Below are 26,946 nucleotides of genomic sequence, written 5' to 3'. Positions count from 1 at the left end.
AGATCATGCACAGCAAACTTACTAAGCTTTTATACAAGAGTAATAGATGAGGTACAAGGGAGAGATGGATGGGTTGACAAAGTGTATCTAGATATTAAGAAGGCTTTTGACAGAGTACCACATAGAAGACCCCTATGAAAAATAGAACACATGGGAAGAATAAAGGGAAATATCTTAAATTGGATGACAGACTTCTTAATAGATAGGGAAGTGAAGACAATGATAAGAGACACCCCATCAAACTGGAACACAGGGTTCGGTGCTGGCACTAATTATGTTCCAAGTGTATGTTAACAATACACAAGAGAGTTTGAGTAGCTACATAAATTGTTTGCAGATGATGTGAAACTTTTGAGAGTAATAAGGAACATTGGTGATTGTATAAAACTGCAGAAAGAAATTGACAAAATCTGGAAATGGAGCCAAAATAGAAATTAGAATTTAATACCATGAAATGCCATGTAGCTCATGGAAATGGGTAAAAGTAATAGAAGTCCTAGCTATGTGGGAATATAAAATGGGAGAAGAGATTATAATGAAAAGGAGTGAAGAGAAAGACTTGGGAGTGATTATACAAGACATCCTAACTCCAGAAAGACACAAATAGATTATGTATTTACTTCAAAATACAAGACACTAACTAACATCAGGTGGTGTTCAATTACATGGATAAGAGTACAATGAAAAAGATCATAACCACTGTGATAAGACCTAGATTAGAATATGGAACAGTGGTGTGGTCACCATATAGGCAGAAAGACATCAAGAAACAAGAAAGAATCCACAGGACTGTTACAAATATGGCCCTAGAAATAAAGAATCTTCCCTATGAAGAAAGACTGAAGGAAATGGAACTACCAACTTTGAAAGATAGACGAGAAAGAGGAGACCTAATAATGATGTTTAAGTTAGTAAATCGTAAGGAAAAGATAGATAGACAAGACCTAATATCACTGACAGAGGACGGAGAGAGACAAATGAGAGGACATTCCAAGAACATGAAAAGTCAGTGTCTGAGGGACATTAAGTTCAGTTTTCCACATAGGATGGTAGACATCTGGAATGGATTGAGTGAAGAGACTGTAACAAGAGAAAGTGTGCACAAATTTAAGGAAAAGTTGGATAAATATAGATATGGAGACAGTTCATTATGAGCCCTGCTCAAACCCTGTAACATACAATTAGGTAAATACAATTAAGCAAATACACACACAGTGATGAATATAGTGCAAGAGAGAGATGGATGGGCTCACTGCATATACTTGGACCTAAAAAATGCTTTTGATAAGATACCTTACTTCATGTTAATATGAAAACTGGAAAATATAGAAGAACTGGGAGGATCGATATTTAAATAGATGACTGCCTTTATGACTGACAGAGAAATAAGTACAGTAGTCAGAACCAATAAGTCAAAATAGAGGTTGGTAATAATGTAAGTGGAATCCCAAAAGGCTTGGTACTAGCACCAATTATGTTTTGAATATACATAAACAACATGACAGATGGGGTGATAAGCAGCACGAGTCTCTTTGCTGATGATGCCAAGATGAGAAAAGTAACAAATAAAGAGGACCCTGATGCATTGAATCAAGACTTAATTAGGAGAAATGAAAGGTAGTTGAGATGGAACAAGAAGTTTAATGCAAAGAAATGCAGTGTTGTGGAATTCAGAAAGACTGCAATGAGAACTAAAGGTAATTAGTATGTAGGAAGTGAGGAAATCACTAAAAGAACAGAAGAAAACATTGCTTTTTGAAAAGTAAGCAGATGTAAATAATTTACACCCTCAAAATTTTTACTTAAAATTTGGAACTTCATTGTTATCAGAATCTTTTATGCAACAATAAAACTAAGGCTAGACTCAAAATCTGCATCATAAAATACGTATTTATCCCTTACAGCTACTCTGTCCACTTCAATCTAAATAAGCATGCGCCCTTGGTCCCTTTCAAGCTCACATTTTCCACATGGCTACCAGTAGGATCTCAATACAATCCTTCTACATTATCTTCCTTCACAGCCTTTCATAATTTTCACGGTATATTTTTAGTTTAATACAATATCCCCTATCTCTGCCATCACCCCCCAAACCCCACCAACAAGCTTGGGGGCCTTTGGAGAATCGGGGATTTTGGGATGGTGAGACATATAGGAGTGATATATGGCTTTTTGAAAATTCTATGGAAATTTCCCTACATATTTGAAGAATTTCCCTAAATCTACGGATGTTTCGGTAAATATTTATAAGAGCTGTCTTTCTCTTTCCTTTGCCAAATATGGCCATTCAAAACAAACTTAATCTAAGCTAACCTAACCCTAAAACTACGCAAACCTAATCAAATCTAGCCTGACTGTTGATTTTTCAAAAGCATCGATACAAGTCAGTAATAGTTGAGAGGGCGGAAAAAAAATGGATGTGAAGTAGTGAGCGAGAATACTACCACAATATGCAGTCGTGTCATGCGCCACTGACAAGGGCTGACAGTAAACATTAACAAAACAAGTTGTTGTAAATAGTAAATATCTAGGTAACAGTACGAAACATTTGTGAACTCACCTTTGCAACGACATAGATGAGATAGGTGACTAAGATGAGCAAAGCCAGAGAGCTGAGTCCGGTTTTACGTGTGGAACATTTTATAACAATCATAAACTATAGAGGAGACATCTAACCTCCTCCTACCTGCCTACAGTACACAGCACATAACTCTTGACTCTTGAAGAAAACTTTATCAACTCTTTTAATAGTCAACTCTCATATTACAATATGTTATCTTCATCTCCTTTCTATAGTCTATATATTTTTTTATTATTAATTACCACTTAGTGTAAGTATCACTTATTGAAAGATTGATTTTAACACTGACATTAAGAAAATGTCTGCTGGAATTTACATACCTGCTTCGATCAGTGAAGTGAAAAATATCAACAGGTAGGGCTAAGTAAAGATGTGAGGCAAGCAAGGAGGTTAGATTATAAGAAGGCGGCATGGGGGTCACAAAAGTGAAACCAGCGCGCTATTGGTCCGCTGCTGCACCTACTTCTTTTACACTCAAAGCACTGCCGACCACTCATTGAAAATACATGGGAACGGCCGAGTCACGGTCCTTATTTTCCGTCTTATGTCCATGTTTAGAGGCTGCCTACCATATATGTGACCTTAAAAGACTCGCAATTGTCGTGGCATACTGTGCCATGAAGATTTAGACGGTAAATCATACATACAAATGAGATACTACAGTGTTTTCAAGCTTTAATAGACTTGGGGGGCAGGGCAAGGGATGCTGTCTTTGGGGCAAATGTATGACTGAACAAGGTCATGAACACATGTCAATGTACATGTGCATGTATAGATGTAAACATGTACATATACATGTACATTTAAATGCTGGATAAATAAACTGTACATATCAAGTGAAAGTTGGCGTGAAAGTTGATTTTTCTTGGTATAGCAATTACTTAACTCGTCAAAATACTCTCTCTCTCTCTCTCTCTCTCTCTCTCTCTCTCTCTCTCTCTCTCTCTCTCTCTCTCTCTCTCTCTCTCTCTCTCTCTCTCTCTCTCTCTCTCTCTCTCTCTCTCTCTCTCTCTCTCTAGAGATATACATTAATTAATATTCTCTCTCTCTCTCTCTCTCTCTCTGAAATATACATTAATTAATATTCTCTCTCTCTCTCTCTCTCTCTCTCTCTCTCTCTCTCTCTCTCTCTCTCTCTCTCTCTCTCTCTCTCTCTCTCTCTCTCTCTCTCTCTCTCTCTCTCTCTCTCTCTCTCTCTCTCTCTCTCTCTCTTTAAGAAATACATATAAAGGAATACTCTCTCTCTCTCTCTCTCTCTCTCTCTCTATACATTAATTAATATTCTCTCTCTCTCTCTCTCTCTCTCTCTCTCTCTCTCTCTCTCTCTCTCTCTCTCTCTCTCTCTCTCTCTCTTTAAAATACATATAAAGGAATACTCTCTCTCTCTCTCTCTCTCTCTCTCTCTCTCTCTCTCTCTCTCTCTCTCTCTCTCTCTCTCTCTCTCTAAGAGATATACACTAATTAATTCTCTCTCTCTCTCTCTCTCTCTCTCTCTCTCTCTCTCTCTCTCTCTCTCTCTCTCTCTTAGAAATACATATAAAGGAATACTCTCTCTCTCTCTCTCTCTCTCTCTCTCTCTCTCTCTCTCTCTCTCTCTCTCTCTCTCTCTCTCTCTCTCTCTCTCTCTCTAAGAGATATACACTAATTAATTCTCTCTCTCTCTCTCTCTCTCTCTCTCTCTCTCTCTCTCTCTCTCTCTCTTTATAGATTTCATTTAGAATGATGTGTGATTTCATGTCACTGTGCATTGGAAAAGCATGTCACTGAAATTTTACTTCATTATTTGTTCCTTGTCATTCATCAAACGAAAAAAAAAGTAATCTTTTTGCCATAAAATCTCCCGGAAAGGTCTTGCTTTATTTCTTTCAGTATTGTAGCTATTTCGCATTAACACCATTAAAAATAGGTCTACATGGCATATCTAGGAAACTATAATGTGGTTTACAGAAGTTAAACCATCAGTTCTTTCTTAGTTTCCCTGTAGTAATGAAAAAGAAAGCGGCAATTTCCCATTGCATAACACGAGAGAGGGCAATGTTTTGGATGTTAAGTTGCGATCGTAAGCTCCGCCACAGCCTCATAAGCTCTACCCAATGGCTTCACATTTTTTGTACAGTGGGATAGGCACGCAGCGTCTCCTTCAATATAACCTCCATGGAGGCAAGTGAACTTGAAAAATATGTTAATTAGGTTGAGAAGAGATATTGCTTATATAAATCACTATTCAAAAAGAAATTAATGAAATAATAAGATAAGATTAAAACATCTAAGTGTAAATGAAAATTTTTGATGATTGCAAGAAGAGAAGAGATACGTTGAGCCACTTTTCAAAATATATATATATATATATATATATATATATATATATATATATATATATATATATATATATATATATATATATATATATATATATATGGTGGTAAAAGAAATCCGCACCCACCATGCATCCGCAAAAGTTAATATCCATTATCCAGAACTGCATTTTATGAGAAATGCATATGGATTTCTATTTTCAAATCCCAAACTTTAAATTAGTCTCTAATAGTGTGTACAGTAACATTATGAGCCACTACCAGTAGCTGTATCTAATATCATTACATGTATCAAGATTTTTTTTTTTTTTTTAATGTAAGAAAGAAATACTGGCCAAAGGCAACAAGAGTGATTAAACAATAAGGCCCTGAGATGCCAGTTCCAGAACAGGGCCGAAAGACTTAAATGACTGAAACCTCTCTCTTAAATAAGTTCAGTTCATAGGTAAATGGAAATACAGAAACAAGCAATTTCATAGTTTACCAGAGAAAGGGATGAATGACTGAGAGTACAGAGTAGGAATGAGAAAGAAAAAGAAAGTCTTGTGCAGTGAGGCAGTGGGAGGAGGGAAGGCACGTAGTTAGCAAGATCAGAAGATCAGTTGGCATGGAAGTAACGATAGAGGGTAGCAAAAGATGCAACATTGCGGCGATGAGAAAGACTGAAGACAGTCAGTCGGGGGAGAGAAGTTGATAAGACGGAAAGCTTTTGATTCCACCCTTTCTAATAAAACTGTGAGAGTGGATGCCCCATACATGTGATGAGTACTCCATACATAGGAGGATAAGGTCCCTGTGCAGATCAAGCGGCTGTGGTGAAAAAAAAAAAAATAATAATTAATTAAAAATAGATTAATTGATAAAAAATAAAATCGGAGACGACTCAGACCGCCTAACTTCATGGAAGTTGTTTTTAGCTAGAGATAGATACATGAAGTTTCCAGTTTATATTTTAAGTAGTGGGTAGACCGAAGATATTCAGTGTAGGTAGAAGAAAGAAGATAGCTGAATCGCATTGAAGAAGAGGGACAGTTGCCTGGAAGGTTGTGTCTAGTTGATAGACAGAGTTCCACACAAATTAGTTGTGATAATGAATGCAGGTTATACACGTTGTTATAGAAATTAACTCTAATTTTGAACGAAGTAAAGCAGCATACAAATAGACTATGGTGCGTTTTAGTATCCACATCTTGTGTGTGTGTGTGTGTGTGTGTGTGTGTGTATTTACCTAATTGTATTTACCTAATTGTAACATACGGGAAAAGAGCTATGTTCGTGTTGTCCCGTCTCCATATCTATTAATGTCCAGCTTTTTCTTAAAATCATGAATATTCCTTGCGTTGACCACTTCCACGTCTAAACTATTCCATGCTTCCACCCTTCTATGAGGGAAGCTATATTTTTTCACATCTCTCCTATAAGTGGCCATTTTAGTTTTTCCCATGCCCTCTCGACATTCTTTCATTCCACATACACAGATCTTCCCTATCCATTTTTTCCATGCCAATCATCACTCTGTATATTGCTATCAGGTCTCCCTTTCTCTTCTGTTTTCCAGGGTCGGAAGTTGCATTCTTTTCAGTCTGTCTTCATAAGTCAAATCTCTTAAGTCAGGCACCATTTTGTTGCAGCCCTCTGTACTTTCTCTAGTTTCCTTATGTGTTTCTTTAAGTTCGAGCCCACTGTATTGTTGCATATTCAAGCCTCGGTCTTATCATTGCAGTAATTATTTTCTTCATCATTTCTTCATCTAAATATACGAACGCCACTCTTATGTTCCTCAATAAGTTCAATACTTCTCCAATTATTTTGTTTATATGTCTCTCTGGCGATAGGTCATTGGTAATTGTCACCCCAAGGTCTTTTTCTTCATGACTGGTTTTATGTCTTCATTTCCTATCTTGTACATACTCCTGATTCTTCTTTCACTCTTGCCAAACTCTATTTTCTTGCATTTTGTCGTGTTGAACTCCATTTGCCATGTACAGCTCCATTTCCATATTCTGTCCAAGTCTTCCTGGAGTAGTTCGCAATCTTTGTCACATCTCACTTTTCTTAACAATTTTGCATCGTCTGCAAATAGGCTCACATAACTGGACACCCCATCCACCATGTCATTTATGTAGACCGCGAACATTACTGGTGCCAACACTGATCCCTGTGGAACTCCACTCTCCACCAAGCCCCATTCTGATGGTCTGTCCTTAATTATTGTTCTCATTTCTCTTCCTACCAAAAGTCTTCCATCCATTTTAGTAAACTGCCATGCACTCCTCCTACCATTTCAAGTTTCCAGATCAGTCTCCGGTGTGGTACCTTATCAAAGGCCTTTTTTAAATCCAGATATATTCCATCAGCCCAACCATCTCTTTCCTGTATTACATCTATCACCCTCGAATAGTAACATATCAGGTTTGTCGTGCATGAACGCCCTTTTCTAAAACCAAATTGACACTCACAAAGTATGTCATTTTTCTCCAAGAAGTCTGTCCATCTATTCTTCACCACCCTCTCACACATCTTAGCTACCACACTTGTAAGTGACACTGGTCTATAGTTCAATGGGTCTCTCTTGTTACCTGATTTATAGATTGGGACAATGTTAGCTCTTTTCCAGTCTTGGGGCACTACACCTTCCCTTAATGAGGCATCAATTACTTCACAAACTTTTTCTGCCAGTTGCTCCTGCATTCTCTTAAAATCCATCCTGATACCCCATCAGGTCCCACAGCTTTTCTCACTTCTAAACTCCCCATCATATTCTTGATCTCCTCCACAGTTACTTGAAACTCCTTCATAATCCCTTTCTGTTCCATTACCAGTGGTTTGTCAAAAGCAGTCTCCTTTGTGAATACCTTCCGAAAGCATCCATTCATAGCCTCTGCCATTTCCTGGGATCTTCACTGCATACTCCATTTACTTCTAAACTTTCAATACTTTCTCTATTTTTGATGTTGTTGTTCACATGTCTGTAAAAAGCCTTGGTTGGTCTTTACATTTATCAATTATATCCTTTTCTTGTTTCTTTCTTTCTTCTCTTCTAATCAACACATATTCATTTCTTGCTCTTTTGTAACTTTCCCACTGCTTAATCCGTCTTTTCCTTCTCCACCTCTTCCATGCATCCTCTTTTCTTGTTCTAGCCTTTTCACATCTATCGTTAAACCAGTCCTGCTTTCCAACTTCTCTATGTTGTCTTATTGGTACAAATTTTTCTCACCTTCTTTGTATATTTTTATAAATTCCTTCCACTTTTCATTTGCTCCTTAGCACTCTTGAATTTCATCCAATTTGTCTCTTGAAAGAATTTCTTTAGGTTTCCAAAATCTGTCTTGGCATAATTCCATCTTCCCACTTTATATTCTTCATTTCTTCTAGATTTCTCTTCATCTATCACCTTGAACTCCAAAACTGCATGATCACTCTTTGCTAAAGGGCACTCCACCCTCATCTCCTCAATGACCATTGGCTCTGTACTAAAGACCAAGTCCAGTCTTGACGATGCTCCCTCTCCTCCAAACCTAGTATCTTCTTTGACCCACTGAGTTAACACATTTTCCATTGCCAGTGTCAATAGTGTATTTCCCATGTTGTCTCTGATCCTTCCATTGACCAGTCCTCCCAACACACCTCTTTACAATTAAAATCTCCCATCATTATAGTTCGTTCACAGCCACCCAACATTTCTTCCAGACATGTTCCTGTATCACTTATCATTTCTTCATATTCCTGTACTGACCATGCATTTGTCTTAGGTGGTACGTACACCACTATGTAGTGCCTCTTTTTCCTTCATTAGTTTCTGCTCTGATCTTTAGCACTTCTGCCTTTCCCATACCTTCTTTCACTTGATCCACCTTTATATCTTTTTAACCAGCAACATCACTCCTCCTCCCATCTTACCTACTCTATTTCTTTTCCAAACATTATATTTCCTTCTCCAACCATCATCAGGTCTTCTCCTCTCTCAGTTTTGTTTCAGTAAGACCCACAATATCTGGGTTCTTGTCCCTCAAGTAATCGTTGAGTTCTAAAATCCCGATATCACTCCATTTATGTTGGAATACATTACATTCCGCTCATACGTAAGTTTCTTTAGTCCTTTCTTGCTGTACTTTTCTGGGTTATGAACCACTTCCTCAGTCTCATATCCAAGATTCTCCAGAAAAACTCTTTCTTCTCCTCTTCTGTCCTCTCTTCATTTTTTTCAAAGCCTCCTTTCTCAACTCATTTAACATTTCTCTTTCCTTTTCACCGAGATCTCTTCTCAACCAAATCTTCCTTGTTGTTTCCTGCTGGGCTAGCCTCCATGACTTCTCCACCAATTCATCTACATCCTTTTGTGACTTAAGTTTGATTCTTATTGGCCTCATACCTTCTCCTGTGAACTTTCCAATTCTATGGAAGTCCTCTATTTCTTGTACTAGGTCTTTTCCTCCTCCTGCACCACATTAATGATATTATTTATCACCTTTTTATGTTTTTCTCTCTCCATTTTACTCGGTGTCTTATCCTCCTCCACACCAAATATCACCACACATCTCTTTTGTCTACAGTTTCCCTCACCAATGTCTCATTTGACTTAATAACCTTCACCACTTTCTCAGCAATCTTCTCTTCTATGATCTGTTGATCTATAATTTCAGCAAGGCCCAAAGTTTTCTCCCCAGACTCTTTGATTTCCTTTTCCAGACTTGCAACTTTGTAATTTACCTCCTTTCTTTCCACTTCCTGACTTTTTTTCCATTCAGCCTGCTTCTCCATTACTTTTCCTAAAGACTCTCCACATTTGTCGCAATTCACTTTAATTAGCTTAACTTCCTCTTTCAGTACTTCATTTTCCTTCTTCATATCGGCACACTCTTTCATTACATTGTCATAACTCGTGCGTGTGTCTTGTGGAGGCAAGAGGAGGAATTCGGTCAAAGCAATAATAGTAAATATATAGAGAAATGAAATTGTAAGATTTGCAGTAACAATACTTAAATGTGATTGATAAGTTGGTTTCATGATGTCAAAAGAAATTTTATATTCAATGGCAATAACAAATTAATACTGATGGAAAATTATCTATTGCAGATACAACACAACTTCATCAACAAGCTATGGTGAAGAATGCACCATGGCGTCCACACACAAAGAATGGTTCTTCAAGGAATACAGGGACATCTTCGAGACAACCGGCGAGACAGTGCTAACGTACATCACGAGATGCGGGATGGACAGAAAATCATCCACCGTTTCCCTCGAAAAGTACTTAAAGAATCTTTCACAAGAATCTACAGTCAACTTCAACATAAGAGCTATGAAAAAAATGAAAGAAAAATCTCGTGATTCAAAACCATTAGACGAGATACGTAACGGGCTACTGAGAAATCTCTTTAATACAACAGAATTAGAACAACTGGAGAATGATCCATCGTGCAGCAATTGTGACATCAGCCTCCTTTACAAAATAATAAGATATGCCTGTGAGAATGTATCTGATGAGGACAAGAAATGGTCAACTCCGAGTAGTGAGATGGAATATTTCATATCGAAGATAAAAAAGAAACGTAATAATGTTGTTCATAAAAAAGTCCCAAAGATTCTTAATGATGAAAAATTCAATGAAGAAGTAGAAACACTAACAGAACTGCTCATGGAAACATTAGAAGCTACGAGAATCAGATATGAGAGAAATGAAGACGAGATCACAAGTAAAAAGGATGAGGTGCTGAAAGCTATTAGTGATACCAGGAAGGAAGTACAGCAAAGAGCAGCGAACGCTGAACTGCCAAATTTCAAGAAGGAAACTAATAATGAGCTTCAAAACCATCTCAATCATGCTAAATACATTGACCCTCTCCATTTTCTGAGTGGACACGAAAACAACAAAGTTGACGTTCAAACTTTGTTTTCGAGAATTGATGTGGTTAACGAAGGAAATGATGGACTGCTTAGAGAAAAAGACATTAACCATGTTGATTATTTAACGATTTTAGAGATTACGAAAGCTCGGTCACCGCTTTCATGTCCACAAATCCTGCTTGTTGAAGGTGACGCTGGGAGTGGCAAGACCACCTTAATTACCTTCATTGTGTCTGAGTGGCTCATAGATGAAGGTGATCGCTGTATGAAGGGACTTGATCACTATGATCTTCTCTTGCGGGTCGTATGTCGAGAAGAGAATATATCCACGCTTGATGAGTTGCTGAAGCAAGTCTTACCTTCCTCTTATATTAAGTATGGAAGCTACCTCGTACCACTCTTAAAAAAATGCAAAGTCCTGTTTCTTGTTGATGGGTTAGATGAAATGAATGAAATATCAGACAAACTCGTGAAAAATATTTTAAGCGAGGGAAAAGAATGTGGTAACTTTACTTTCATGTGTACATCACGGCCTGACAGTGTTCTGGGCTTCAAGTGTAAAACACCTAAAAACTACCAAACTTCCAAAGTGAGATTATTTGGCATTTCCCATGAAGAGAGGACTCATTTTGTTCTGAAACATTACGAGTGGCTAGCCGGAGATGTATCCGATGATACTGACCATCTCAAGAAAAGGGAAGAAGGCATTTCCTATCTGAAACAAATTATGAAAGAAATTGGTTGGATGGAGCTTTTCCGGCTTCCTCTTAACTTACTTTTTCTCGCAGCTGTTTTTTATTATGATCCAACACTTGTTACCGCTAATCTAACTCAGTCCCAGCTATACAATTTCATTCACATGTGGTGCAAAGAGAAGTTGCTACATCGATTATGCCTTACATTGTCTGAAAGCAAATTCATCATCCAGAAGAAAGTAGATACCGTGTTGAAGGTAGTGTATAAAGTGGCACTAAAAGGACTCCTTGAGAATCGGATTTATCTAACAGGAGATGATGAAGAGCTATTGAGTTCATGCTGCAACATCCAAGACTTGCCTAGAAGTGAGGTGATACCTGCATTTTACTCAATGCGGCGAAAGACGGCTTACGGGGTGCTGAAAGAAGAATACTTTATCCCACACAAAGGTTTCCAGGAGTTTTTTGCAGCGCAACACATTATTGAACAATCACATGCATACAAAAAAGGGGACATAAGGTGCATTCTTCAAAATAACATGACTGGACATGAAAGGGGTTTTGAGCCACTTAGAAACATGCTTTGCCACCTTTTATGGCAACTGAATCAGCTCAGCCTTCCAAATAAAACTATGGTTCTGGAGGAAGCAGTAGACCTTATAAAAGAGTCAGGCATTAAGTATAGCAGCGAATGGTTGTCAGTTTTAGCAGACATGGTGCCTCATGACGCCACACTGCAACGTATAGTGTTTCATATCAAAGATCGCTTTGATAACAAAAACAGTTCTGATTATAAAGAAATAATAGAAATAACGGACAGTACAGCGCAAGCCGCCCTTTCTCTCCTTCCACACATCTTTCCGTGTACTGTCATGATAACATTAGAGAGGTCGTCAGATGTTAACTTACGGAACGCCATTGCTCAACACAAACTCGTGCATCTGTGGCACCACTTCACTCATCCCAACACAGCTGGTACTTCCAACTACCTGCTGCAGCAACTAGCACCAATGCAAGTTACGACCATACTATGTCTGTAAAATATTCTTATATTATTGTTATCATTTCAAACAAATGTACATAATGATATTAACACACACACACACACACACACACACACACACACGATTCATGTTATGAAGTATAAAAAGACATGTTGTAACTGATAATTTTTCACATTGGTTTTAATGTGTGTGTGTATTTACCTAATTGTATTTACCTAATTGTAACATACGGGAAAAGAGCTATGCTCGTGTTGTCCCGTCTCCATATCTATTAATGTCCAGCTTTTTCTTAAAATCATGAATATTCCTTGCGTTGACCACTTCCACGTCTAAAGTGTGTGTGTGTGTGTGTGTGTGTGTGTGTGTGTGTGTGTATTCACCTATTCACCTAGTTGTAATTTTACAGGGCCTGGGTATCATACTCGTGTGGCCCCGTCTCCATATCTACACACATCCACCTTTCCTTTAAAACTATGCACACTCCTCGCTGACACCACCTCCTCACTCAAACCATTCCACACCTCCACACATCTTTGTGGGAAACTATATTTCTTCACATCCTTCAAGCATATTCCCTTGGCTATCTTTTTACTATGTGATCTTGTAGTTCTATTTAAGTTTTCTTCTCTCAACATCATTTGCTCATTATCCACTTCATCCAGTTCGTTCAACAGTTTATAAACCTGTATTAAATCTCCTCTTTCTCTTCTTTGTTCCAAGGTAAGCAAATTCATTTCTTTTAATCTCTCCTCATAGGTCATTTCTGCCAATTCCGGAACCATTTTTGTTGCCATTCTCTGCAATCTCTCCAACTTCCTTATATGCTTCTTTTTATAAGGGGACCAAACCACTCCAGCATATTCCAATCTTGGTCTAATTACCGTACTAATTAATTTCTTCATCATATCTTTATCCATATAATGGAAGGCTAATCCAATATTTTTATCAAATTATACGTTTCTCCAAACATCTTATCAATATGAGCCTCAAACTGCCCATGGTCTTGTATTATCACTCCCAAATCCTTTTCCTTTTCCACCTTTTTCAACACTACTTCTTCACCCATCTTATATGACTCTCTTGGCCGTCTTCCACTCTTCCCCATCTCCATCACATGACTTTTGCTCAGATTAAATTCCATTTGCCACCTCTTGCTCCACTCCCAAATCTTATCCAGGTCTGCCTGTAAAATTTCACAATCTTCTTCACTCTTCACACACCTACACAACTTTGCATCATCTGCAAACAAATTAATATAACTGTTTACTCCCTCTGGCATGTCATTAATATATACAAGGAAAAGTATTGGTGCCAGCACTGAGCCTCTCCACCACCAACCAGTCCGACTTTGCATCCCTTATTACCGTTCTCATCTCCCTCCATCTCAAGTAGTTTTCCATCCACTTTAACACTTTTCCTTTCAGTCCTCCATAAATCTCTAATTTCCATAACAGTCTCATGTGAGGTACCTTGTCAAAAGCTTTCTTTAAATCCAAATATACACAGTTCATCCATCCCTCTCTCTCTTGAATAAAAGCTCAGTAGATTTGTTACACATGACCTCCCTTCCCTGAAGCCAAATTGATGATCCGATAATAACTTATGATCCTCCAGGAACCGTATCCAATATTTCTTTATCACCCTCTCACAAATCTTACCGACCACACTTGTTAGAGACACAGGTCTATAGTTAAGAGGCTCTTCCTTACTGCCTCCCTTATAAATGGGCACCACTTCAGCTCTCTTCCATTCTACTGGTACTTCCCCTGTTTCTAATGAACACCTTATAATATCATATAATGGATCAATCAATTCTTCTCTACACTCCTTCAATAATTTTCCTGAAACTTCATCTGGTCCCATCGCTTTATCATCTTTAAGTTCCTCCAACATTTTATATAACTCCTTTTAGGTATCTTAATGTCATCCATGTGCACATTTCCTTGTACATTCTGAGGCTTTACAAACATTGTTTCTTCAGTAAATACTTGCTGAAACCTATTATTTAGCAATTCCACTATATTCTTAGGGTCATCTACTATCCCTTGCTCTCCTTTTAATCTTTCAATGGACTCTCTTTTTAAGTTTACCATTTATGAACCTGTAAAACAATTTTGGATGTTCCTTACTCTTGTCTACAATATCTTTTCAAATTTTCTTTCTTCCTCCTCCTTACCCTCACATACTCATTTCTCGCCACTCTATAATTCTCCTTATTTAGTATATTCCTGCTCTTTTCCATCTTTTCCAAGCCACATCTCTCTTTTCCTTAGCCTTAACACAAGTTGCATTAAACCAATCCTTTCTTCCTTCCTCTCTCGGTTTATACTTTGGTACAAATTTCATAACTCCTTCTTTATAATATTTCATAAAAATCTCATATTTCTTTTGCACTTCTCTGATTTGTAACATCTCCTCCCAATCTAATATTCTGAAATAATTTTTCAAACTTTCTGTGTCCATCTTTCTATAATTCAATCTACCACTCCTGTATGTCTCTCCTTCCTTCGCTGTGTTGTTGCTATCTGCATTTCCATAACCACATGATCACTCTTTCTCAAAGGACACTTGTATTGTATATCTCCACATAGGTACCTCTTGTTAACACCAAATCCAGTCTAGCCGGTTCATCATCTCCTCTATATCTAGTATTTTCCTTCACCCTCTGTTCCATCATATTTTCCATCATTAGATTAAGAAATCTCTCTCCCCCATGCTTCCTCTCCAACACCACTTACTAGATTTTCCCAATCCACCTCCTTACAATTAAAATCTCCTTCTAGTATCACCTTTCTTTTTCCAGATAATACACTTTCCAAACTCTGTAAAGTATCCTTGATCATATTGTTGTATTCCCCTTAATGTCCAAGAATTTGTTTTAGGAGGTACATAGGTCACCATGATTATTAATTCTTTTCCATCACTCTTTATCCTTATGCTTATCACTTCTGCATTGTTCTTCCCATACCAAACCTTATCCACATTTATTTCTTTCTTCGTCATAATCATAACTCCTCCTCCACCTTTACTCTCTCTATCCTTTCTCCATATATTATATTTATTATCCAAATTTATCTTTGTTTTTTCATGCAATTTTGTCTCAGTCAAACACACTATATCAGGCTTCTCCACTATCATAATTTTATAGTCTTGCAATTCTAATCTACTTGACAGTATCCCATCTATATTAGTATACATTACGGTCCACCCACTGCTCCCTCTAGGGGTTCCTCCGTATTCCTTCTTTCCACATACCACTTTCTGACTCTCTCTCCTATAACTCTCCAAAAAAACTTTTCTCTTTCCTCCTCAGACCGCTCATCATTTTTCCTTCTCGCCTCTTCCACCAATTCCTTATATCTTCTCCTCTTTCCTCATTTCTATTCTTTCTCACAAACACCTCTTTACAACCTTCTATCTCTCTTAACTTTGATGTTCTATATAGGATATCCTCCAGATTGTTGTGACTTCAGTACTACTTTAATCGGTCTGCTCACTCCTCCTTATACGGACCCAGTCTATGGATCTCTTCCACTTCTTCTTGTAGGTCTTTTTTTCATCATCATTTAGATTTTTGAACAGATCTCTTACCGTTTTTAATTCTTCCTTAATTCTCTTAGGCTTATATGTTATATTTTGTTCTTTCATCCCAAATATTAACACACTCTTCTTCTTTTCTGCTATTTCCTTATCAATGTTTCCTTATTCTTCATTACATTAACCAGTTCCTTGACCTTTCTTTTTGTCTTCCTTCAACTGATCTTTAATTATTTCTTGTAATCCAACCATCTCTGCTTCCCTCGACTCAGTCCATTGTGTTTTCTTCAGTTCCCATTCCTTTCAAACCTTTCATTCTGCTCACTAATCATTTCCTTAAAGTCATCTTTCTCCTTTACTACTCTCCATTTTCTCCTCCAACCGTCTCTTGTATTTTTCAACCTCCACTCTCAAGTGTGCATTCTCATCCACCAATCGTTTTTCATTTTCCTCCAGTCTCTTAACTCTTTCCTTCAAAGCCTTGGAATTCTCTATCCTGCTCCTCCTCACTCCTCTGAACTTTTAATTCCTTCACCAACTCCTCAAATCTCTTCTCCAACATTACCAATCTACCTTGCAATGTTGCCCTGTTGAAGATGGACTCATGCTTTGACTCCACTTTCGGCTTTGCTCCTCCTCATCAACATATTTTGAATTTGGTAATTTATTTCTTACCTCTATCCATTTTTTTTTTTACTCTTCCTAGCATTTTGTCACTCCAGGCCTGGTAGCTACGTTTATGGTGGGATGCTCATGTCTCCTTTGTGTGGTTCCCGCTCTGTCTTTGGATATTCTCACACCTCCATCACTCCCATATACACGCCACCAGGCTCTTCACTCTGTACACTCTTCACTCGCTCTGGTTGCCCCTCAATAGCAATAACTATTCTCACTCCACATTGCTTCTTGGAGTGTTAGTTAGATCTGCTCTGAAGGAGGCACGCCCGCCTCCACGGAGCCTTTTTTTTGTGTGTGTGTGTGTGTGAGAGAGAAAAAAGAGATTCATCATTAGTGTGTTTCCTAGTCTATGTGACATTTTATAATTTTTTTTTCATTATGAGTCTATGAATATAGCCAAGTTTTATTATTCCAGGAACAATCTAGAGAATTTCAAAGGCAATCTGGATGCTGAGCATCTGACACTGCTCCCCAGAAACTTGAAAGAACTGTCCTTGGTTATTACAGGGAATGATCACTGCAGTAGCCTTCTGCCAACTCTCTTACAAGTCCGCCCCTCTCTTCTGCAGTTGTCCAACCTCAGTGAGTTTTTAACTTTCTTATTTACATGACGAACTTACTAATTTTTTTTTTCATAATGTTTTTTGGGTGTAATTCACCACGGTCTCTGCTTCACCCCAGCCAGCTTTCCCAATTTCTCAGAGCTCATGACCATTTTCAGTATGACTGAGACCACACACACACACACACACAGGCTACAATCTTTCATATCCCTCCTACTTGCTCTATAGTTGAACAGGGCACTTTCCTCCAAGGAACAGGGGCTAGCACACAATAACATTCCCATTTTCCTGCCACATATAGAACATGTTCCCATTTGTGATGAGTGTGTACTATCTGTGTGTGTGTGTGTGTGTGTGTGTGTGTGTGTGTGTGTGTGTGTGTGTGTGTGTGTGTGTGTGTGTGTGTATTTACCTAATTGTATTTACCTAATTGTAACATACGGAAAAGAGCTATGCTCGTGTTGTCCCGCTCCATATCTATTAATGTCCAGCTTTTTCTTAAAATCATGAATATTCCTTGCGTTGACCACTTCCACGTCTAAACTATTCCATGCTTCCACCCTTCTATGAGGGAAGCTATATTTTTCACATCTCTCCTATAAGTGGCCATTTTAGTTTTTTCCCATGCCCTCTCGACATTCTTCCATTCCACATACACAGATCTTCCCTATCCATTTTTCCATGCCAATCATCACTCTGTATATTGCTATCAGGTCTCCCTTTCTCTTCTGTTTTCCAGGGTTGGAAGTTGCATTCTTTTCAGTCTGTCTTCATAAGTCAAATCTCTTAAGTCAGGCACCATTTTGTTGCAGCCCTCTGTACTTTCTCTAGTTTCCTTATGTGTTTCTTTAAGTTCGAGCCCACTGTATTGTTGCATATTCAAGCCTCGGTCTTATCATTGCAGTAATTATTTTCTTCATCATTTCTTCATCTAGATATACGAACGCCACTCTTATGTTCCTCAATAAGTTCAATACTTCTCCAATTATTTTGTTTATATGTCTCTCTGGCGATAGGTCATTGGTAATTGTCACCCCAAGGTCTTTTTCTTCATGACTGGTTTTATGTCTTCATTTCCTATCTTGTACATACTCCTGATTCTTCTTTCACTCTTGCCAAACTCTATTTTCTTGCATTTTGTCGTGTTGAACTCCATTTGCCATGTACAGCTCCATTTCCATATTCTGTCCAAGTCTTCCTGGAGTAGTTCGCAATCTTTGTCACATCTCACTTTTCTTAACAATTTTGCATCGTCTGCAAATAGGCTCACATAACTGGACACCCCATCCACCATGTCATTTATGTAGACTGCGAACATTACTGGTGCCAACACTGATCCCTGTGGAACTCCACTCTCCACCAATCCCCATTCTGATGGTCTGTCCTTAATTATTGTTCTCATTTCTCTTCCTACCAAAAGTCTTCCATCCATTTTAGTAAACTGCCATGCACTCCTCCTACCATTTCAAGTTTCCAGATCAGTCTCTGGTGTGGTACCTTATCAAAGGCCTTTTTTAAATCCAGATATATTCCATCAGCCCAACCATCTCTTTCCTGTATTACATCTATCACCCTCGAATAGTAACATATCAGGTTTGTCGTGCATGAACGCCCTTTCCTAAAACCAAATTGACACTCACAAAGTATGTCATTTTTCTCCAAGAAGTCTGTCCATCTAGTCTTCACCACCCTCTCACACATCTTAGCTACCACACTTGTAAGTGACACTGGTCTATAGTTCAATGGGTCTCTCTTGTTACCTGATTTATAGATTGGGACAATGTTAGCTCTTTTCCAGTCTTGGGGCACTACACCTTCCCTTAATGAGGCATCAATTACTTCACAAACTTTTTCTGCCAATTGCTCCCTGCATTCTCTTAAAATCCATCCTGATACCCCATCAGGTCCCACAGCTTTTCTCACTTCTAAACTCCCCATCATGTTCTTGATCTCCTCCACAGTTACTTGAAACTCCTTCATAATCCCTTTCTGTTCCATTACCAGTGGTTTGTCAAAAGCAGTCTCCTTTGTGAATACCTTCCGAAAGCATCCATTCATAGCCTCTGCCATTTCCTGGGATCTTCACTGCATACTCCATTTACTTCTAAACTTTCAATACTTTCTATTTTTGATGTTGTTGTTCACATGTCTGTAAAAAGCCTTGGTTGGTCTTTACATTTATCAATTATATCCTTTTCTTGTTTCTTTCTTTCTTCTCTTCTAATCAACACATATTCATTTCTTGCTCTTTTGTAACTTTCCCACTGCTTAATCCGTCTTTTCCTTCTCCACCTCTTCCATGCATCCTCTTTTCTTGTTCTAGCCTTTTCACATCTATCGTTAAACCAGTCCTGCTTTCCAACTTCTCTATGTTGTCTTATTGGTACAAATTTTTCTCACCTTCTTTGTATATTTTTATAAATTCCTTCCACTTTTCATTTGCTCCTTAGCACTCTTGAATTTCATCCAATTTGTCTCTTGAAAGAATTTCTTTAGGTTTCCAAAATCTGTCTTGGCATAATTCCATCTTCCCACTTTATATTCTTCATTTCTTCTAGATTTCTCTTCGTCTATCACCTTGAACTCCAAAACTGCATGATCACTCTTTGCTAAAGGGCACTCCACCCTCATCTCCTCAATGACCATTGGCTCTGTACTAAAGACCAAGTCCAGTCTTGACGATGCTCCCTCTCCTCCAAACCTAGTATCTTCTTTGACCCACTGAGTTAACACATTTTCCATTGCCAGTGTCAATAGTGTATTTCCCATGTTGTCTCTGATCCTTCCATTGACCAGTCCTCCCAACACACCTCTTTACAATTAAAATCTCCCATCATTATAGTTCGTTCACAGCCACCCAACATTTCTTCCAGACATGTTCCTGTATCACTTATCATTTCTTCATATTCCTGTACTGACCATGCATTTGTCTTAGGTGGTACGTACACCACTATGTAGTGCCTCTTTTTCCTTCATTAGTTTCTGCTCTGATCTTTAGCACTTCTGCCTTTCCCATACCTTTTTCACTTGATCCACCTTTATATCTTTTTAACCAGCAACATCACTCCTCCTCCCATCTTACCTACTCTATTTCTTTTCCAAACGTTATATTTCCTTCTCCAACCATCATCAGGTCTTCTCCCTCTCTCAGTTTTGTTTCAGTAAGACCCACAATATCTGGGTTCTTGTCCCTCAAGTAATCGTTGAGTTCTAAAATCCCGATATCACTCCATTTATGTTGGAATACATTACATTTCGCTCATATGTAAGTTTCTTTAGTCCTTTCTTGCTGTACTTTTCTGGGTTATGAACCACTTCCTCAGTCTCATATCCAAGATTCTCCAGAAAACTCTTTCTTCTCCTCTTCTGTCCTCTCTTCATTTTTTTCAAAGCCTCCTTTCTCAACTCATTTAACATTTCTCTTTCCTTTTCACCGAGATCTCTTCTCAACCAAATCTTCCTTGTTGTTTCCTGCTGGGCTAGCCTCCATGACTTCTCCACCAATTCATCTACATCCTTTTGTGACTTAAGTTTGATTCTTATTGGCCTCATACCTTCTCTTGTGAACTTTCCAATTCTATGGAAGTCCTCTATTTCTTGTACTAGGTCTTTTCCCTCCTCCTGCACCACGTGTGTGTGTGTGTGTTCTATGCTAAAGGCGGGTTCACACGTGTCAGTATGCAACTGAAATTGCAAGTTGCTAGAAGTATCGACTGAGTCCATCTAGTCGGAACACATTCACACGTAGCGACTGAGAAGTATCGGCTGGCTGCCAGTGGTTGGCGAAAGTGAATGTAAACAAGCAACTACTCAACAAGATGTCTTCCTCTGGTGACGATTATGCTTGCGATCAAATCAAATCATCACAAGTATTCAATCCTCATCTCCAACAACACCCTGCACAGAGGGAAGCAGTCATCGGAGAGTGGCAGCTACCACTAAGATTTGCGTAAACTTTTTTGCTGTAGAATTCCTTCCTATTGTTCTCAAAAACTGTGCTTCCGTGATTGCACCTTGCTTTACCAAACTCTGTCAACTATGCTTATTGCCTTCTACCTTTCCTTCTTGCTGAAAGTTTGCCTACATTCAGCCTGTTCCTTAAAAGGGTGACCGTTCTAATCCCTCTAACTACCATCCTATAGCTTTAATCTCTTTGCTTGTCAAATGTTATGAGTCTGTCCTCAATAGGAAGATTCTTACAGTGATCCTGCTGCTTTGAGGTCCATCTCTCAAGCACACTTCGAATCCTGTCTACGGTCTGAGTGTATTCTTCCTCACTCAACTTTCCAGTTCTTTGAAATAGGAGGTACCCTTAATAAGTACTATCCCCTTTAGCCCATAAGTTCCTGTGAAAAGCCCACATGGTATAAAAAAAAAAAATCTGTCACTTCACAATCTTCTATTTGATCGCCAGTATGGCTTCCATCAAGGTCGCTCTACTGGTGATCTTCTGGCATTCCTTACTGAGTCTTGGTTATCTTTTTTTAGAGATTTCGGTGAAACTTTTGCTGTCGCGTTACATATCAAAAGCTTTTGATAAAGTTTGGCACAAAGCTTTTATTTCAAAACTGGCCTCCTACAGTTTCTATCCTTGTCTCAGCAACTTTATCTCAAGTTTCCTTTCCGACCGTTCTATTCTACGGTAGACACTGTTCTCCTAAATCTATGAACAGTGTTCCTCAAGGTTCCGTCCTATCACCCACTCTCTTTCTATTATTCATTAATGCCCTTGTTAACCATACTTCTTGCCCTGTGCATTCCTACGCTGATGATACCAGCCTACATCTTTCCACGTCCTTTCAGAGACGACCAACCCTTCAGAAATTCAATAGATCACGCAGGAACGCCACAGAACGCCTGGCTTCTGGTCTCTCTAAGATTTCTGATTGGGACAGAGAAAAGTCAGAAAACCTAGTAGCCTCCGGCAGTATTTCTCAACCCTCCAACTGCTAACTCTGTACAAGAGCCTTATCCGTCCTTGTATGGAGTACTCTTCGCATGTTAAGGGCGGTTCCCCTCATACAGCTTTATTAGATAGGGTGGAATCAAAAACTTTTCATCTCATCAACTCCCCTCCTCTGATTGACTATCTTCAGCCTCTTTCTCATCGCGGAAATGTTGCATCTCTTTCCATTTTTTATCACTATTTTCATGCTAATTGTTCTACTGATCTTGCTAACTGCATGCCTCCCCTCCTCCTGTGGTCTCGTTCCACAAGGCTTCCTTTCATCCCTATTTTGTCCAACTCTCTGAAAAAAGAGTTAACCACTACTCTCAATCATTCATACATTTCTCTGGTAAACTCTGGAACTCCCTGCCTGCTACTGTAATTCTGTCTTCCTACGACTTGACTTCCTTTAAAAGGAAAGTTTCAAACCATTTGTCCATGAATTTTGGCTAATTCTTCACCAATCTTTAAGAGGACTATCATTTTAAGTGAGCCTTTTTGTATTATCTTTTGTTGTCCTCAGCTGGTTTCCCTCTTGCATGAAAAAAAAATCTTACCACTTAGTAAAAACGAGATGCCAGAAGCTTCTCCGCTTTGGTTGATCTATAAATGGCATTTGAAGAATTTGAAATGTAGGCAGCAACTCTATGTGTGTGTATTTACCTAGTTGTATTGTACAGGATTCGAGCGGGGTTCATAGTGTCCTGTCTCCATATCTCCATTTATCAATTTTTTCTTTAAAGTTATGCACGCTATGTGCTGCAACAATTCCATTACCCAATGCATTTCATTTTTCCACCGTTCTGTGTGGAAAACTGTATTTTCCACCATCCTTCACACACTGCCTCATCCTGATCTTCTTTTCGTGTCCTCTTGTCCTTCCGTCCTCTTCCGCCAACAGCACCAGGTCTCCTTTGTCTATTTTTTCAATATCATTTACTATCTTATACATTGTTATTAGGTCCCTGCGTTCTCTTATATCTAGATTGGCAGTCCCATTTCCTTCAGTCGTTCTTCATATGTGAGGTCCTTTAATTCCGGCATCATCTTTGTAGCAATCTTCTGTATCCTTTCCAGTTTTCTTATATCTTTTTTAGAGCTCGGAGACCATACGACTGCTGCATATTTCAGCCTTGGGCGTATCATGCTTGTAATGATTTTTTTCATCATATCTTTATCCATGTAATAAAATGCCACTCTTATATTAGTCAACATCCTATATGATAGTCCAAATATCTTGTTTATGTGTTTATCAGGGCTCAGATTTTCTTGTATGATCACTCCAAGATCTTTTTCCTCTTTAGTCTTCGTTATTTGCTCCTCTCCCATCAAATAGTTCCATACTGGTCTTCTCTTACTCTTTCCTAGTTCCATTATGTGACATTTCTTGGCATTAAACTCCAATTTCCACTTTTTTGCTCCATTCATAGATCTTATTTAAATTTTCCTATAGCAGTATACAGTCCTCTCTGGTTTTGATAACTCTTAGCAACTTTGCATCATCAGCAAATAAATTCATATAGCTGTTTACCTATATGTGAATTTCGTTTACATAAACTTGAAACATAATGGGGGCTAACACTGACCCTTGTGGCACCCCGCTAGTTACTTTACTCCAAGACGAGTATGTATCTCTGATCACAGTTCTCATTTCTTTATCTGTCAAATAATCTTTTGTCCATTCGAGCAAGGTTCCATGCATTCCTCCTATGTTCTCTAGTTTCCAAAGAAGTCTTCCGTAAGGGACTTTATCAAATGCCTTTTAAATGTCCAGCTATACTGTGTCTATCAATCCATCTCTGCTTTCCAGTCCTGCAATAACCCTGGAGTAGAAGCGTAATAAGTTTGATACACATGACTGCCATGTCCTGAACCCAAACTGTCTGTTCGATATGACTTGCTCCTCTTCTAGAAATTTAATCCATTTTTCTTTGATAATTATTTCACATAACTTCCCTACGGCACTTGTAAGTGACACTGGTCTGTAATTTAGTGGTTCAGTTGCCTTTCCTCCTTTAAATATCGGTATTACGTTGGCTCTCTTCCACTCTAGTGGAACTTTCCCTTCATTTATTGAACTTTTAATTATTTCCCAAATTGGCTCCAGTAATTGCTCTTTACATTCTTTTAACACCCAGCCTGATACACCATCTGGCCCCATTGCTTTACTGACTTCCAACTTGTCCAGTAGTCTTCCAATATCCTCTTTATGAAATGCAATTTCCTGTAATCCTAAGCAATTCAATGTCCTGTTAGGTTCTGTGAAGTCATCTTCTTCAGTGAAAACCGTTTTGAAGCTCTCATTCATTATTTCACACATTTCTTTCCCTGTTTGGTATGTCTTTCCTTCTTTAATTATTTTTCAATTGTTTCCTTATTCTTTGTTTTGCCGTTTATAAACTTATAGAAAAGTTTGGGTTCATCCTTGCTTTTATCCACTATATCCTTCTCAAACTTTCTTTCTTCCTCTCTCTCGTTACTCTAATATATTCATTTCTAGTATCTTTGTACTGGTGACTATTATAGTCATTTCCCTGCTTTAAAAGTTTCTTCCATGCTTTGTCCTTTGTCTTTTTTTGCTTGTATACATCTAGCATTGTAACAAGCATGTATTTTTTTCTGAACTCTATAAACAGGAACAAACTTTTTTACTCCTTCATTGTATTCTTGTAAGAATGTCATATTTCTCTAGTATAGTCTTCCTGCTCATAATATTACTCTACTCAATATCAGCAAAATAACTCCTTAGTTTTTCAAAATCTGCTCTTGCATAATTCAATCTCTCTCCTTTATAGTCCTCTCTGTATCTTATCTCATCTTCCTCCTGCATTTGCATCTCTAATGTCACATGATCACTTTTCTCCATTAGACTAAGGTATTGTATGATTGAAGGGGACTCCAGTTTTTTTGTGAAGACTAGGTCAAGTAACGACAGTTCCTCTTTCCCCCTGTATCTTGTTGACTCTTCTACCCACTGGTCCATTGTATTAACCATAGTCATCTGTAACACTTTCTCACTTCACTGCCCAGCATTGTCCATTACTTCCATCTCTCCCCAGTTTATTTTTTTACAGTTGAAGTCTCCAACCAAGAGTATTCTTCTATCTCTTATCATGTTATCCAGATACTTTATCGTCTCTCTTTGCATATCTTTATGCTCTTCTGATCCCCATGTATTTGTCTTTGGTGGAACATATGTAATTATAATTTTTCTCTTCTTCAAATCTTCTGTTGTGATTGTTACTCCCAATACTTCCACTTTGTCCTCTCCATATTGCACATCCTCCACACAAATGTTATCACGAACCATTATTAGCACTCCTCCTCCCCCTTTATCCTTCCTGTCCCTCCTCCAGGTATTATATCCTTCCTCTTTAAAGTTGACATGTATCTCATTCTTCAGTTTTGTTTCAACAATACACATTACATCTGGCTTTTTCTATTTCAAATAGTCCCGAACTTCCAATATGCTTGATAACAAACCATCTATGTTAGTATAAGTCACTCTTAATTTATTGCCTCCTCCACGACCTCATCTTTTTTCCTTAGATACCACTTCTTTAGTCTCATATCCAGAACCCTCCAGTAAAAATTCTTTTTCTCTATCTCTGTTTTCTCATTTTTTTTTCCTTAGCTTCTCTTCTTAGCACTTTCTCCCTTTCCCTTTCATCTAAGTTCATATCTTTTTTTTCCATATTTCCTTATGATCGACATCATCTGCTAGCTTCCCTTTTCTAGCCATAATTTCCTCTACAGCCACTTGACATCTAATTTTCACCTTCATTGGTCTCTTAACCCCTTCACTGTACCTTCCCAGTCTAATCACTTCCTCCACCTCCTGGTCAAACTCTTGTGTGCTGTCTTGTACTCGTTTGATAACAGTTTTGGCCATTTCCCTTTCTTCACGTTCTCTTGTGAATTTATTTGGATTTTTCTTATCTCTCATCCCATAAATCACAAAGCTTTTTTCTTGTCCACTGCATCTCACACCATACTTTCCTTTTCATCGATAACCTCTATTACAGCGACTTTTGTGTTCTCCTGAATTTGTCTCTTTACCACTTCTGAAAATTTGACTTTTTCTTCTTCTTGCTCCTGTTTTCCATTCATTTCTTAGTTCTCTCAATTTGTTATCACCTAGACCACCTTTTGCCTTGTCTGTCCTGCACTTTATCCTGCAAGCTCTTTAAAGAGCTTTCATAATTCTGGTATGGGGTTTTTAGAGCGTCATTTTGATTCCTTATTTCCAAAATCTCCTCTTTCAATTCCTGGCTTATTCCACTGACATTTTCACATTCAGCTACTCTCAATTTCAGAGCTGTGTTTTCTGTTAGCAGTCGGTCATGTTTGTCCATGAGACTGGACATCACCTCCTTCATATATCTTAATTCTCTCTCTACATTAAGAAGCCTTCTCATATTACCTCATTCATTCTAGAAACCCTAGAAATCCTTAACCATAGTATATTCAGTCAGTTTCCTTAAACAAATAGAGGTTTCTATAAACCGTTGGTTTTCGTCTGGCATATGTGTGTGTGTGTGTGTGTGTGTGTGTGTGTGTGTGTGTGTGTGTGTATTTACCTAGTTGTATTGTACAGGGTTTGAGTGGAGCTCATAGTGTCCTGTCTCCATGTTTCCATTTATCCAACTTTTCCTTAAAGTTATGCACATTATGTGTTGTAACAACTTCATTATTCAATGCATTCCACTTTTCCACAGTTCTATGTGAAAAATTGTATTTTCCAATATCCTTCACACACTGTCTCATCCTGATCT

The 26,946-nt window shown here is 38.3% G+C and overlaps 1 protein-coding gene across 10 annotated transcripts in view; it reads left to right on the top strand.

Moving 5' to 3' along the window:
* LOC123512171 overlaps positions 1–26,946 on the top strand; it is a 97,618-nt gene that overhangs the window by 62,749 nt on the left and 7,923 nt on the right. For 6 of the 10 annotated variants that reach the window (XM_045268397.1, XM_045268395.1, XM_045268396.1 and 3 more), the window contains 2 exons: positions 9,976–12,453; positions 17,076–17,242. In XM_045268397.1, coding sequence (XP_045124332.1) covers positions 10,019–12,453; positions 17,076–17,242 — 2,602 coding nt within the window. In that variant the 5' untranslated portion in view covers positions 9,976–10,018. Of the gene's footprint in view, positions 1–9,975; positions 12,474–17,075; positions 17,243–26,946 lie in introns of those variants that run through there. The other 4 variants (XR_006677037.1, XM_045268399.1, XR_006677038.1 and 1 more) reach the window with 3 other exon arrangements.

The sequence above is a fragment of the Portunus trituberculatus genome, chromosome 33 (genome assembly GCF_017591435.1).
Source record: "Portunus trituberculatus isolate SZX2019 chromosome 33, ASM1759143v1, whole genome shotgun sequence".
Classification (NCBI taxonomy): Eukaryota; Metazoa; Arthropoda; class Malacostraca; order Decapoda; family Portunidae; genus Portunus; species Portunus trituberculatus.
Note: the sequence above shows the minus strand (reverse complement) of the source record. Positions and strands in the feature narration are given on the sequence as shown.